General features: G+C 36.2%; 1 protein-coding gene across 1 annotated transcript in view; it reads left to right on the forward strand.

Moving 5' to 3' along the window:
- Positions 1–16,573, forward strand: part of armc2 (armadillo repeat containing 2) — a 190,101-nt gene that overhangs the window by 55,438 nt on the left and 118,090 nt on the right. Inside the window, exons 8-10 of the mRNA XM_039747898.1 lie at positions 6,735–6,790; positions 9,889–9,996; positions 16,153–16,328. Coding sequence (XP_039603832.1) covers positions 6,735–6,790; positions 9,889–9,996; positions 16,153–16,328 — 340 coding nt within the window. The remainder of the gene's footprint in view (positions 1–6,734; positions 6,791–9,888; positions 9,997–16,152; positions 16,329–16,573) is intronic.

Raw genomic sequence — 16,573 nt, forward strand, 5'->3', positions numbered from 1 at the left:
CTGTTTCTTCTTTACTTCCTCCCTACTTATTCTTGGCACCTTCCTTCATTTGTGACTCCATCCTTAAATACTACCCTTGGATATCCTTCATTTAACAGCCTTTCAAAGTACCTCTTCCATCTATTCTTCATCCTATCAAGCTCACTCAAGACCACACCTTGGTCATCTTTTGTCTGCTTTATCTAACTAGAATCCTTTCCAGCCTTATTCCTAGTCTTTGCTATTCTAAAAACAATTCTCTCCCTCTCTTTTTTCATACATCTCCTCCAAAGCTTGTGCCTTGATGCTTCCCAATGTCCTTTTTGTCTCCTTGTTTGTTTGCCAGTACATTTCTTCATCTTTCTTCCTTACTCCCTCCCTGATTGGTGCCATTTCTTCTTTGCCTTCTTCTTAGTCTTTATGTCATCCTGCACCTTTTAGTTCCACTACCATGTCTCTTTGTCCCCAGGTGGGCTCCTTCCTGTCATCCTACCCAACACCTCTTCAACTATTTTTAGTACAACTTTGCTATTCTTCTCCCACCATTCCTCCACACTCTCAAATTATTGTACTTCATTTAACACTAGAATTACAAGAGCCTACAAAAAAACTCAAAAATCTGTCCCACTTCTCACTTCTACGTCAGTGTCCTTTGTCCTGTAAATGTGTGGATAAGTACCAAACAGCAAGCAGCCTGCTATCACATCCCCCCACCCCGCACAGTTTTCTCAGCTCAAGTCTGTTTACCTGCATGTCAGTTGCTTAGAGTTGTATAGAGTGAGAAGTCATTCAAAATGACACCTTTTATAAATACTACAGTATATCGTTATTTGGAACACTTGCATTTCATGTGTGTTCTTGTGTCTACAACGATCTATGCACAGTAAACACATCGTTAAAACAGAAATGTTTTTCATGTTTTAGTAATAATTGACAAAATGTAGGCATGAAGTGTATAATGTGTGAAGGCTGAAGTCCAAATATCAAAGAAACACTTTCACAAAATGTACAAATATAACAGAACAAGTGCGCTTTTATTCAAAAATATAACTGCAGAAAAAAAAGCCACATTAGCATGCGACATTGACACACATTTACTATGACTTCCTCCGTGGTGCAATGGCATCAGCTGCAGACAGGGAATCAAAAGGTCACAGGTTTGATCCTGGACAAGTCCGTTTTGAGAAGTGAACTGCTCTTATTATTACTATTTTAGAATAAAAACATACATTTGATTTCAGTCTGTAACAGCCAGTGTAATTTATTATTATTGCAAAGGTTAGCTTTGTTTTTTTTATTCAGTTTCATTCTCTGCTGTTTTCACATAAAGACGAGCTATAGCGCTGCAGTATACTTGTGACTGCATTCTCGTACCAATGCTTGCTAACTGAAGTGTCTGTGTGCACTTTTCGTGGCATTACACATGTATTTTTTGAGCATGCCCGTGTCGGTAAATAACATTAGATCTGGCTTTTATGTAAGTAACTTATAAATGTTAATGTTTTGGGCACATGCACCGTCCTTTGTTACCTATTTACCTTAATTTATTCACTTACTTCCTACAGCGTAAAGTCACGAGTGCAGAGCTTCCCATGTACATATACAAATTACAGCAATGGCAAAAGTGCAGTCTTGATCCGATGTAGAATCGTTGTCATGATTTGAGTTTACCTCTGTTATAGCACGTCTATGTGAAAAGAGCAGCGTCAAATACGGGTTTTGGGGAGTTGGACTGAGAAAATAAAAAAAAACAAGCTAACCTTTACAAGTATCATAAATTACACCGGCTGTTACAGACTGGAATCAAATGTATGTTTTCATTCTAAAATAGTAAGAATACAGTACCTGCAGCTCACTTCTGAAAATGGACTCATCCTGGATCGAACCCGTGAAGCTTTGATTACCAGTCAACAGTTAATAACGTTGCGCCACCGAAGCGCTCATAGCAAATGCGGAGGGGCGGGGTGGGGTGACACTGACTCAGTTTACTTTCCTGGGGAAAGCGGCTGTCTGGAACAGAAGCTTGTCGATGCTGAATCCTCCTTTTCTTTTTCCATCGCCTTTTCTAGTAAGATGCGACGACGAAGTTCCTCTGCAAGCTGAGCCATGAATACTCTTCTTTTCACAGTGGCCCCCCATGCATGCCTTGCACAGTACATGTGCGTTGATCACCGCCAGCATGTTGTAGCACACAGCAACTGGCCACCTGCATGTTCTTGCGTGCACTGAATAAGCTCCTGATCTGACTCTAAGTAACAGCGCCAGCATAAATTCACACCTGATCTGGCGCTGTTCGTTTTCAACAACAACAACATTTATTTATATAGCACATTTTCATACAAAAAGTTATTTTCAAATAATATTGCATTAGTGCGATGATGTTTTCATATATATTGTCTCTTTCAGGTGTATAATAGAAACCACAGCATAGAGAGAAGTGTGTACATTGTAACAGGTACAAACCTTGTAAATGTAGGAAGGACGATCCTTGCATGTGTGTGAACTGTTAACATTTGAATCTGATGATTGCATATAGCGCTGAACTTACTGCTCTGTACTATTCTTTCCTCTGCATGTCCTGGAGTACAAAAGAAACAGCATACATGTGGGCATTGGCAAGATCGGGGAAAAAAAAACACGCGGTCAGTGATTACAAACCAAATGATGTTATGCGAATGGATATGAATAATATGAATAATGTTGCATCCGTGCCACAAAGTTTTCCGAAATGTACTATACAGGTCATAAAACGAATTATTCCAAATATCATATATACCTATGTCTTTGTTTTTGTTTTCATTTTGACATCATAGACCATAAGTTGCATACTAATTCAGCGTGAGCAGGAACACTCAATAAAACTGAATTAAAAAAAAATCAAGTGATGGTGAGATACAAAGAAGGCAGATTCTCCAGCTTTTGTGTTGTCACTTTATCACTCCAGATCAGAGAATGTCCAGTTCCATTGTCTCAAAACACCACTCACATCTCCAGTTATTCTGAGTTGTTAAATAAAGACTAACAGCGTCAGATCCCTGAGTGGTAGGGTGGTAGTACGTATCATGATCATGATTTAGAGAGAATAAAGGTGAAAAAAAAAACTAACTTTTACAAGTCCTATAAATGTACACCATGTGTTACAGACGCAAACCAAATGTATGTGTGTACTGTATAATATTAACAATAAGAGCAGCTCACTACTGAAAACAGCAAATATAGGAGTGAGTCAGGATCGAACCGGGGACTCTTGATTACAAGTCAGCAAATCTTGCCACTACGCCATGGAAGCTATTGTCTTTTCCTTGAACCTTTTGTGAAAGTGTTTATTTGATCATGGACTTCAGGCTTCATACATTATATAGTTTATGCCTACATTTTGTCATTTACTACTAAAATATGAAAAACATTTCTGTTTTAAAAATGTGTTTACACAGATTACTGTAGAAACGGAACACACATGAAATGTGTGTGTTCCAAATAATGATCTATTATTTCCACTCTAAAACTCCACTTCACTTCCAGATAATGAATCAAGGCATGAGCTGGGAGAAGTTTGTGCATGTTCTAAGTCGGTGGGGGGATGAAATAGCCGGCTGCTTGCAGCTTGTCTTTATCAGCACATTTAAAGGACAAAAGACGCTGGCGGAGAGATGCAAATAGATTTAAGATTGGCCGGATCTATGAGTTTTTTCGTAGGCTCTGGTAATTCTAGTGTTAAAACTCTCCCTAAACCTTTTCTTAAGCCGTTCCTACTTTAATTGTCACCACTTTATCCTTTGGTGCTACTTGCTCTGTTTTTATTCTGTTACTGATTCTGATCTCTCGTTCCATCGCCACTGCTTTATTCTGCACTGTCACCCTTTTCCCATTTTTGATCTCACAATTCTTAATCTCATTCAAATGAGATCTTCTACACATTAGAAAATCTCTTTCCCTTCCTTACTACTGTAAATCACAAGCTGATTTACTCTCTTTTCCAAAAACGTGTTAACTATTACCCAATCAGATGCCATGGCAAAAACTATTATCCTTTCCCATTCCCCAATTCTCTCCTCTACTCCCCACCCTACATGTACCCTCTCTATTATCTCTTTACTCTTTCTCGCCTGCACATTTAGATTGCAGCCAACAATCACTTTTTCTCCCTCTTGTACTGCTCTAACCTCTTCATCTATTTGTGCCCAGAAAACATCCTTCTCCTCTTCCACACAGCTAACTTGAGGAGCATATGCACAAATGACATTAATTACAGTTTCGCCAAGGCCCAGCTAGACACTCATCACCTTATCACTACTATTCACACTGAGAAGACTATCTTTTTGTTCTTTTGATACTACTACACCTACATCATTTCTCCCTTACTCATTTGCTCCACTGTATAGCAACTTAAAGCCTCCTCCTAATTTGCTTGCCTTATTCCCCTTCCATCTAGTTTCCTTCACATACAACACTCACACTTTCTTCTTTTCCATTTAATCCTCCAACTCACTTCCTTTCCTGGTCATGGTTCCAACTTTCAGTGTACCAACTCTTACCTTTAACTTACCCTTTCCTTTCCCCTCCTCTGTCTTCTTCTGCTTCTTTTGGACTAACCACTTTAGCCAAGCCCACCCTTAGTCCGGAAGACCAGTAGCCCTCACGTACTTCCCACTGGGGTTAGGTGAGTCCCCTGCACGTTGCCCACAGGGTAAGATGATTGGATTGATTCCATCTTTAAGGTTTTGGCTAAGGTTTTGCAGCCGAACTTCCTTCCTGACACTAACCCCCTGTATTTTGCCAGACTTGGGACCAGCACCAAGTTGGGCTGGTTTGCCCCCTGGTGGCTAGAGTATAGATATCTGGAACCAAAATCAATAAGGATCTAAAAGAGGACTTATTTCTCTTCTATATTCTCTTTTTTTGTGCATTATGCAGTCTGTCATTACTTTCAGCTCTATTGGTTATTTTAAGTGGTTTGACAGCACAGATTTTAAACAAAGATCAGCAGATAAAGCTGATATCACATTACATGACTTCTAGTGGTGGGGTAAGTCAGGTTTGCTGACCTCAGATGTTGCTCTCGACACCAGACCTTGTCAGTTTAAAAGACTGAAAATCACTGCCATGTCACATTAACTAACTTTTTTTTGTCAGCCAGTAAAATGCTGTCTGCACTGTAAGAAGGCTTAACATATTAACATATTCTGTTTTATACGTTAAACACGAGACATCAGAAAGATGAGCCTTTCTTCTGTTTGCAAGGTTCAAAGCATGCGATTTCTTTATTCCTCATCACTACATTATATGCATTTTACTTCAGGATGACAATTCATTGTTGTGAGCAAATACTGACATACTTGTGTGATTTTTATAAAATCAAAATAAAGGTCAAAGCAAAATAAAGGTCATGTTATACCCAGCACTCAGAAGTTTGATATTACAGCCTTTTGTGCTGTTTTCTGATAAAGTGTACATTCGTGGTCTGTTTTTTAATTTTTAAAGAGTCAAACTTAAAAATAGCAGTATTATTCACAGTATAAAGAATAGTGCTCAGTTCAGTTAAATAAAATCAAAAAATATTGTAAACATTTTCATAAGAGTTTTCAAATATGTTGATAACTACTGTTAGTGAAGGGACAAATCCATAGTCAGTGGAATATACTGTATAGCAAATGATGGAGTGCTTGAATAGTAAAAGCTTGCCCGGATCAACTAGTTCCCGTATATTCCTGCATGGTAACGTAATGTTTGCTAACAGGTGTACCCTGTGTTTGTGCTGCATGCCTCAGAAAGATATTAGCCAGAGTACTACCACAAGTGTGAAAGGCAGGAAGTCTTGGTGGCAGTATTTACTGTCCTCCTAGATGACAGAGGAAAGGTGACTCAACAGTTGGCAGGACTGTCTGGCCCACTGTTTAAAGACGGACTGAAGCCAGAGATGGAAATTCTATAGTAAGCAAGAATTCCGGTTGAGGAGAAGTGAAAGCTCAGATATTCTGGGATATTAAATAAAGTTTCAGTTTGGGTCACTTGAGAAAATATAGGGTTGCCCAGTTCCTAGTCATGGCACAAAGTGTCTCCAGATTGTGGGTTCAGGGTACCTCTTAACCAGCTGCTTACTGGGTCTGGAGATTAGTACATTTTAATATTCCTGAATAAAATATGAAAACTCCTTAACTTAATGAAAATAACACATATTTCAATTATAACTCCACAAACTTACTTAAATAATTGTAATTTACAATGCACTAATTTACATAAAACTACTTTCTTATCAGTGCTACAGTAATCTTTTCATTCACAATGTTTTGTTATTTCCAATAAAAATGTGTAAATTTGTAATGGGTATGATATGGTAGTATTTACCAAAACATTTGTTTTATTACTTTGATATGTGAGACTTTACTGTTGATTTCAAAACATTCATTGTTTTAGCTGTTTTAAAGCTGTTTTGGTGCATACAGGCTTTATTTCAGTGTAGATACAAGGATAGGATGTGAGGCTTGTTGATAAGAACAGTGACATCTAGTGGTAGAGAATACTTTAACTTTTTTTAGGTTCATTTTCACATTTTTTTTATTTTGAATAAACAAACACTTATAAAGCCTCAAGTTGATAAATTCATTTTTCAGAGTGGAATAAAAGAAACACAAATATGTATTTTATTTTGTGTAAAACCACTAATATATGAGGAAAAATTCTGTGAATACAGTAGTTCCTACATTTTAAACTAATATCAAGAGAATTTATTAATATTGTTTATTTTTTTTCTACAGGACCACTTCTCAGTTTTCAGAGGACAGAAATATTACAGGATCAGAAATCTTAACAGGTATCTTTAGATTTCATACTGTGGTTTTCCGCCCACAGTTCAGTTTGATGAAAGGTTCTAGGTTTAGAAATGATTGCGTTAAGGTCCTTCTTTGATTCTGAAGCACCTTGAGAAAAGAATAAAATTTCTTACTTTTACTCATCTGCTTTCCTAGAACTGTTTTAAAAGTATGATTTAATAGTATTTTAAGGTTGTATACCAATAATAAGGAAAAGGTTGTGTTTGCTAAAATAATTATAAAAAATACAGATGTAGATTGACAAAAAGGGGAATGTCATTTTCCATGGGAAGTTATTTTTCATATTTCTTTTGTAATTAAGTGTGAATATTATAATATCCTGTACTTGTTCTAATGTGTTACTTTTTTAATATTTATTTAATGCTTTACTTTAGTCTCACCCTAAGATAGTTAGAGAAAGAACAACTAACAATAAAGAATTGAACATAACTTATTTTCAATTCTTAAACAATTTAAAATTAATTTAATTTATAATGTAATGATGGCTGGATTTTTAATAAATGTTTTTTGTGTGGCTCAGAGCTTAGGAAAAAATATCAAATTAAAAGTTTCTTTATTTAATATATTTCTCAACTTGGTCCAGTAGCAGGTGGTCTAATGTACTCTCAAAGGTCTGGCTGAAAAATATTTTGAAGAGAGGCAGAGACATGATTTAAAATGCCCTTAAGTTGTTGTTAACATTTTTATCTGTAACTTTTTCTTGAATGGTAACATGGCTAAAATATATCATCAGGTATTATACCTGTCACTGCATAAATACCTACACTATTTCAAGCACATTCCATATTTCCAATATTTACATTCTTTCATATTTGCATTCTTTAATATTAAATATTATATGCTTATATATTATGTAAGATGTGTAGCCTCGTTAACTATGGATAAAATGTCGTGTTATACAGTATGTCTTTCATTGACTGTTTAGGAGTGAAGTAGTTGTAGATATATCACTTGCAGAGTGAAAATTGTAAATTTATGTGTTCATATTTAGATATTTGTTGGGTAGAGTTAGTTTCAGATAATAAAAATAACAAGTGAATTGTCATATGCCAGTAGAAGTATGTTTTATTGCCGATAGCTCAAGTCAGATCAGATTCCATTATAATCAGAACATGATTGGGAATTACTCTGTCATAATAGTTGCAAGATTTGTACAGACAGAAGAATATTAAATATTATCAGTAAATAAATAATTGATTTTGTGAGTAGATATGTTGCCAATCAGTCAGTCAGTCATTTTCCAACCTGCTATATTCTAACTCAGGGTCACGGGGGTCTGCTGGAGCCAATTCCAGCCAGCACAGGGCGCAAGGCAGGAACAAACCCTGGGCAGGGTGCCAGCCCACCACAGTAGATATGTTGTGCAGAGGTGAAATAGGAATATCTTCTAGAATATAGATATATAAACCTTCCATAAATCATACAGAACAGCATATTTTATGGACATGCAGTTTTCTGTAGCTATAAGCTTATGGTTATACCAGTTAAGAAGCAGATAAAGAGATTATAATGCACTATCATCCTGATTGGGATTGTTTTCATTGGTCAGAATTAATTTGATGTAACATAGTTTACATTCTAAATAATTTAACAACCTCTAAAATCAAGTATCACAATATACAGGACGAGAATATCTTTGTGAATAAACAAAAGATAAAATAAATAAACAACTTAGTTGCAGCATATTTGTGAAAAGTTCTGGAGTTGTTGAGGGGTCAGTTTAAAATTGAGATTGCAGGATTAATTGCTGAAGATTACTAAGAATTTCTATATTTGATTGATAACACTTTTAATGTGGCTGTCCTCTCTGACCCCAATCATAACTCCATTGATCTCTGCTTAATTAGTCCATAGTCCAGTATGGGCAGAGCATAAGTTATGCCTGATTACGTACTGCAAAAAAGGCAGTTTATGTTTTAAGCTTGATTAAATGTTACTGCTGAATCCTTGCAATTAAGGAATAGACCTAGAAAGAATAGAAGCCACACAACTAAATTAGTGGGTAAATTAATGACCACAGTATTTTTGATTTTATGAACATGTGCAACCGTTCTCCCTGCAAGTCCCATTGTGCATGACAACACTTAACTTTTTAGATAGACTATAACTCCTAATTAGAAGCCCCAATTGTTAGTTGTAACCCTGTCTGGAAAAATATTTCATCTTTCAGTCCTTATCTGTGTGGCATACTTTTCAAAAGTCAGTTGCAAGTGTGAGCTTATTAGTAGTGGCTACCTGAGTTTTCAGATTTTGTGTCTTGTCTGTAGGATGCTTTTCTATATGGCTGATGACAGTACCTCTAGATGCAATGTGGTATCCTGGCTTAAGATAAAGTGATTATCAAAAGAATTTGCATCCTTGGAAGTTTTTACATTTTACACTTATCAAAGTGGAAACAGATCTATGCAAAGTGATCTAAGTGAATTTCAAATGTAAAACACAAAATAATTGATTTTATAAGTATGCATATGTATAATATGACACACTTTAAACTAGTAATTTTAGATGTTACATAATTAATTAATTGGAGATTATCTCTTTAATCTGGTGATGATATTTTTTTCTGATTCTACATAAGAATATGCAGTTTTCTGGAAAAATGAATGAAAATGTCCAATGAGATTGGATTTCATAAACCAAATGCTATAATTATTATTTTAAAAGATGATTTTGCAAGCACCCTTTCTGTTATAGATACTTTATATATTAAGAACTTTTATTTTCTATCATTTTTTGACAAAAGTTTACAGTAGATGTATATATCTTGAGGTTTCAATGGCCTGCTGCTCACCTGATCCAAAGCAATTATCATCCTAAAATCCATATATCAGTTAGAACATTTTTCTGTACTGACATTTGGCAGTCCAGCAGTCAAAAATATGTTACATAGTTTTAGAAATATGCACTCTGAAGTCAAGTGTTTTCATTTTTTCCATAGCTTTGTTTCTCTGCTTTACTAACCCCTCTTTATGCCCTATTGCTTGTCTGAGTTTCTGTTTTTGGAAGATAATTGAACAAAGCACAGCCATCATGTGTGTAAATGCTTCTCATAATTAAATTATGTTTTCTATAATTTTAGGATCTGCTAATGGGTGTAAAACAAATGATGGTGAATCTGAAAGTGAAACTCAATACTGGAATTCAGTAATAATGCCTATTCTTCAAGATTTGGAGTCTTTACAGAATGGTAGGCATTAACATTCAAAAATAGTGAACATTTTGAAAAATAAAACTGCTCTGGCCTTCTGATGTTTTATTATAGTATTATGTCACATTTAAAGGCTTGTGCTAGCAACTGAACATTTTAAAAGATTGTCTTGGTATGCCTTATTGTTGTGATGACTTCACATTTGCATTAAAATTTCAGTTTTTCTAAGAGACACAATTTACCTTTTTGAGTATGACAGGTATTGTCAATAATTAAAATTTTCCTTATTATCTCCATCCCACATTTGAAGTACTTTGTAGCACTTCAGTACACTTGTAGTGTACTTTGGTTTTTAAAGGCCAATCACTGAAATGTCTTTATGATACTTTAATAACCATATTGTAAAAGACTAAAATCAAAAAATACTGGATTACATGCAAAAGTATTCTGACTTTTTCAATATTTAAAACATAAATACATATATTCAATTTTTAAACTGATTGAAATTGATTGTACACCAATAATACTAACAACAAACATTATTAAAATTGAACCACGACTGTCCATGGCACTAGCTAATGTGGTAATAATGGAAATAGTAACATATCAAATATTTACATTAGACAGGATAGCTGCTATAAGTAATTTTTGTGGTTTATATCAGTGGCATTTTTCTTTCTTACTGTACTATACTATAACTGCTGAATCAGATTAATGGAAATGTTGGACACTGGCCAGAATATTGTGCAAATTATTTGAATAATTTATCTTTCAGTTTTTTTTCAGTATATTTAAGCAGGTTTCATGTGTCCTAATTATTTTTTGGTTGATTTGCAAAAACTGTGTTCCAAATAAATAGTAATAACAATAATTATTGTAACTAGATACTAGAGGGAAGGCTAGATCTAGTGCATTGTTCTACTGTAGAGACCTGTGTTGCTTGCAGTAAAGTATGTGAGAAGAAACTTACGTGTTGAATAAGTGGCTGCATAGAGGAGATCAGAATATGTATGAGCTTTGTGATTATGCTTAACTCTTTCAGGACAGACGTCGACTATTATCGAAATTCAGGAGCAGAGGAGGGTAATCAGCTGTAAACTGAGACAAAACTCGCTGTAACATTTTAATTCGACTCTCTTTGCTAGAAAGAAAGTTACTGTAGGTTCATTGATTTGACCTTGATTCCCTGCATGTGCATAAATCGTGAAGAAAAAAACAACCTCAAAAATTTCATCGACATTAGGAGACAGACCAAAGCAAATGTGCAAAGCGAAATACTCAACATTTTGCATATTATCACTGAAAAGGACTCTGACTTGTTGAACTCCGATTTTGATGCAAGAGATCTGGAGATGTAGATCAAAAACGAAAGTGAGTTACCAGCATCAGCCGATCAGTCCCCAGCTGATCGACATGCTGAACATGTTCATGTGCCTGATGCACCTACAGCAATGTTCACCTAGGGTGACTGACACTTACAATGACAAGAAGTACAAATCAGATTGCATTGCACTGCATCTGCCACCACTGTCCACATGCCACATGCAGATAGCCAGGCAGCCTGCCCACCACACATTTCTGCTGTCCATTGAGCTGCCCCCATACAGCTGCTACTGCCAGAGATGTTGAACAGGCACCAGCAGCAGCCTCTGCATGCAGAAACAGACATTTTATGTTGATTTATGTGCGAAATTGTGTACCTGTCAAAAACTGAGTTTTTTGGAAAAAAGTTTCAGCCCTCAAAGAGTTAATATAACTCAACATAACATTTAGGGTTACATTCCATTACACGACTCATTCATGTACACATCAGAAATGGACATATCACTGGTTAATCTAACTAAGCATGTTTTTGAAAACTGGCTACATGAAGAAAAACTTTTGCAGATACAGGGAGAATCTTCACACTCTACAGAGAGAGCGACCAGGTATGAGATGTAAACCCAGCACATTGATTTAGTGAGGCAGCAATCCTATCCACTCTACCACAATGCAGTCTGTAGCTTAGCATGTTTTTTAAATATTTACATTAGTCACACTGGACTACCTCTCAGGTATGCCAAGTCAAATGCAAAACAATTTTAGTGTTGAAAAATACTCCAAACATGGTGTGTTTTTTTTTTTTCTTTACTGTTCATATCATAGTTTATGCTAGTGTCCTTCCTGTTTAGTAGTTTGTTAAATTGCACAAGTTTTTGTTTTGCTTGTAAGAATCCATTCATCCAGTTTATGTACCTTCTTTGGATAAGTAATCCCATTACAGGTCACACTTGTGGACTCAGCTGTAGTCAGTCATATAGCTGGCAATCATTTGGACATGAATGTCTTTCCAATGTGAGAGAAAATCAGTGTATTTTGAGGAAACATTAGTGGACATCACTTAATAGTACAAACTCGCACAGATTACAGCTCCAGTAGACTAGGATACAAACCCAGCATCTAGGATCTGCGAGCATCAGCATTAACTCCTGCAACACCTTTATTCCCACTATTAGAACCTAGCTATTTCTTATGAATGAATGGGGCAGCGGGGGTAGCATTGTAGTGTGCCTCGGATGGCTGCATGTTGAATAGGGATGGTGGTGGGCGATTCACTACCCTGTCTTTGTGCTTCTACTGTTATGTACATAGCAGGAAGTTGTCTCTTGTCAGTACATCAGACATCATGACGACAGGTGCCTTCCTGCTGTGATAGCGTGTACAGTGCTGTGCAGAAGAGCTCATCTTAACCTTTTGTCTTCACCCTTCAAGAATGTCTCTGAAACACAAATCTGATGCAAGTGCTGGTGATATGGTAAAGAAGAGAAAAACCATCACCATTGAAAATAAAGTAGAAATAATAAAAGGTCAGAAAGAGGTGAAACTCCATCACTCATTGGCAGAGCACTTGGTTACAGTCGGTCAACAATAGCATTTATTAAAATAATGTACCTGTTCCGACTTACATACAAATTCAACTTAAATACAAACCTATAGTCCCTATCACGTACATAACCCGGGTACTGTCTGTAGTTAAAAAATTTAGCTCAGTGTACTAAAATATGTGAATTAGAAGGTTCTACTATTTGTGTTTCTTGCTTTTGATCCAAGTTGACGTGGATGCCATAGACCACAAAATCAAATATTGTACTATCAGTGAATTTCTGATTCTACAGAACAATAGGTCTTTCAGGACTATTTCTCACCTAGCCAAGTTATAATACAAAAAGTCTTCCAAATATGCAATACTAAAGAAATGGGCTATAAAATTCCATTTTGGCAGGATGTTTCTTGAAAATTGGAGGTTTGGATTGCCTTTGATATCAACTTTTTGAAGAATGATTATACAGTATGTGATATAACAGATACTATAGAGATTAGTTAATGTATGGGTAAAGTGAATGTTTTTCATGATAAAATGTAATATCAGCAAGGGTTGTACATATTGGACAGCCAGATTATTAACTTCTTAAGTAAACATCAACCATATCCAATGTTCCAAGAAGAATCCCAAGCTTGGACTGGGAGAAATTATTTTAAAATTGTGAACAAAACTCTCTTTTCATTACTGTGACCTAGCATTCAGACACTTAAAAAAACAGAAGCATGGTGATTCTCCAACATACAAGGAAGTTCAAAGCTAATGTGACATAGTGGGCCTGTGGCTCAGAAAAAGGTGGCCGATTTTTAAATAATTAAATAGTTGAAAGGCTGGCTTGATCTCCATAGGTGTATGTGCTCATGCAGCTGCAGGAGATTGGTGGAGTAATTGGTGTGAGATACAGTTGCTTCTTTACCTTGCCATGGAGGCATATAAGGAAGAGCTGGCACGAGAAAATGAGAGAAAAAGAAACAAGCTGAGCAGGGAGGAAAAAGGGAAAGAGGAAAAGAAAGAGAGGCGAAACCGGTCAGATGCCCCATGAAGGAGCAATCAACTCAGTGTTCTTGAGGTAGATCGGTTCCCCACTGCATAGTTATGAGGTTACAGGGGACAATCAAAGGTCTCCCTAGGGATCCAGAAGGCAAACTTTGTTGGTGTGAGGGAGACTGGAGTAGACGGCTTGCGGAGTCACAACAGATGCATGGAAGGAGGCAGTGGTGGCTAAGCTGTATTTGAAGGGGACCACGGTTACTGACATCTCTTATGGCTGTGAGACCTGGATGGGTGAGTTGGCTAGACAAGAAAGAGAAATGTGCTGGGCTTAAGGAGAGGAGAGAGAAAGGATGGAAAAGAAGGGACAGAAAGGGAGTGGGCATTAATGTGAAAGAAGAAGAAGAAATATGAAATGTAGGCAAGGATGTGAGAGCCCATGCTGAAAGGAGAGAGAGAGAGAGAGACAGGTGGTCAGTAGCAAGCCTGATGGCCGCAGGAACTGGAGTCTGTGGAAGAGGCACTCCTACTGAGTGCTTTCCTTTGAATAGGAGCAGCCTGATATGTGGTACTGTATATGAAATGTGGCCTATGAAATGTGGGTTGACTGCACCTGTCAGTTGGGCATCTCTCTTGTTTGCAAGAGCCTGTATTGGGTGAAGCTGAGCAGATGTCTTCTTTTAGAAGGCAGCACTGGTCTCGTAAGTGGTATAGGAACTGTATGATTATTTTCAACCTCTGGTTTTAAGAATATATTTATTGAACTGTTTTTAATGTCCACTTGGACAATGTTTGTTTATTGGATTATATACTGTATTTATTTATTTATTGGAGATTTGCACTGCACTTTTGAACACTATTTGTTTTTTGACGGCTTTTAATAAAAGCACCTTTGCACTTTTATGCACGTACCCTTTTGCTTTGTGTGAGTGTCCTCATCGGTGGGCTCATCCCTAAGGTACTTTTTTCGGTAGTAGTGGGTTGAAGAGGCTCCCTAGATCAACTGGGAGTATGGAGCCAACCCACACCATCAAAGTCCAAAGTCCAAGCCAGTGCTAGAGATACACAAATTTGTAAGTTCAAGGTGTAGCACTTGTCACATGCTTCAAAAGAACCACATAAGTGGACAATTTTACAATTAATTACTTTGGTGTTTGCAACAGTCAATGAAGGACAAGTTGTGAGAAAAGCTTCAACTATCCCTTTTTTTGCTTCATAACCTCATGGGTTGCAAAGTCTGTTCTGTGAAATGTGGATTCAAAGAAATGCTACAAACCCCTTTTTCCCAGTCTGAATGGTTGCCTTGTGGGATGCCCTGTGCTATTGAAGAAGACATCAAATCAGTATTGACGATCGTGTGGTCAAGCAAGACAAAATGCTTATGCAAGTGAAATAGAAAAGCTTTTGGAACACTAGATTAGATAGATACTTTATTAATCCTAGGGGGAAATTCACATAACATTCACTGTAACAAATATATCCGTTTTCATAAGAATAAAGTTACAAAAAATGAATCTTGTCTGGTTTTACTGTTTTTTGTCCTAATACAACTAAATAGTACAGACTTAATACTTATTGATCACCTCTCGTGTTTCAACTTTATTTGTTCATATAGCCTTTTAAGTGGTTTTTAGTAATAAATAACAATTCAGTACATTTAGATTTTTTCCTTACCTCTGGGAGTAAAATGTTTGGCAGAATCACTTTAGAGCATTTTACACAAATATATAGAGTAAGCATCTTCTTATTTTTATACTGCTGAACAGGTGCCTAATGTGGGCATGCCAAACAAAAACTGAAAAATGTGTATGCAAAAAAAATGTATAAAACCTGGCGTTTACATTTTTCTACACAACTTACACTTTTTAAATTACAGCCACCTTGTAAATATGAGTAAGTGAACATGCCTCCAACACCACCCTGAAATATTCCTTTATGGAGCATGCTACTCAAACCTCATACATATGCAAACAAGATGCTTCTGAACTTCATTGGCTAGTAGAGCAGCCTCCCACCTCATGCATCAAGACCCTACCACCTGCATTCAAGAATATCTGGTTGTGTTCCACAACTGATAGCACAACATCATCAGTGGTAGTATAGCACCTCTCTGTATTTTGCAGGAGTGTGCTTTGTAATAAGTTGGTGTCCCACTTAGATCTGTATTTCTTATGAACCAATGCTGCATGGATAAATTGGGTGCAACAAATGCCTGCATGGAGGTCTATTTTTAAAGATTCTATTTAACTTTATAAATACAGACATAGGCAATGAAACAATGATCATCTTTAGCATTAACCATTTTGCAAAATATTTTTTATATCTGTTTTCTTTTTTCTTTTAAGGAAATGATGTGGAATACTTATGTGATTGCTGTGCCAGGCTGCACTGTGCCTTGGAGCAAGGGAATTTGCTAGGAAGAAAATGTAAAAGAAGAACTACAGTTCTCAGAATCCTGTTTAAACTGATTGACATTGGTTCAGATCAGCTTAATTTACATCTCTCAAAGCTTATTTTTGCAGTAAGTAACAGATTTTATAAATATATATATGTGTGTGTGTGTATATATATATATATATATATATATATATATAGTGTATATATATATATAGTATATACAGTATCTATATAATCATGTTACAATAAGATAATTAATATACTGCCCATATATAGAAAAAGTTAATTTGATTATATGTATCGACCATTAAAGCCTATTTTGTAATAAAAATACTTATGGTCATGTTTTAAAGAAACATTTTGTTATTT

The sequence above is a fragment of the Polypterus senegalus genome, chromosome 3, assembly GCF_016835505.1.
Source record: "Polypterus senegalus isolate Bchr_013 chromosome 3, ASM1683550v1, whole genome shotgun sequence".
Taxonomy (NCBI): domain Eukaryota; kingdom Metazoa; phylum Chordata; class Cladistia; order Polypteriformes; family Polypteridae; genus Polypterus; species Polypterus senegalus.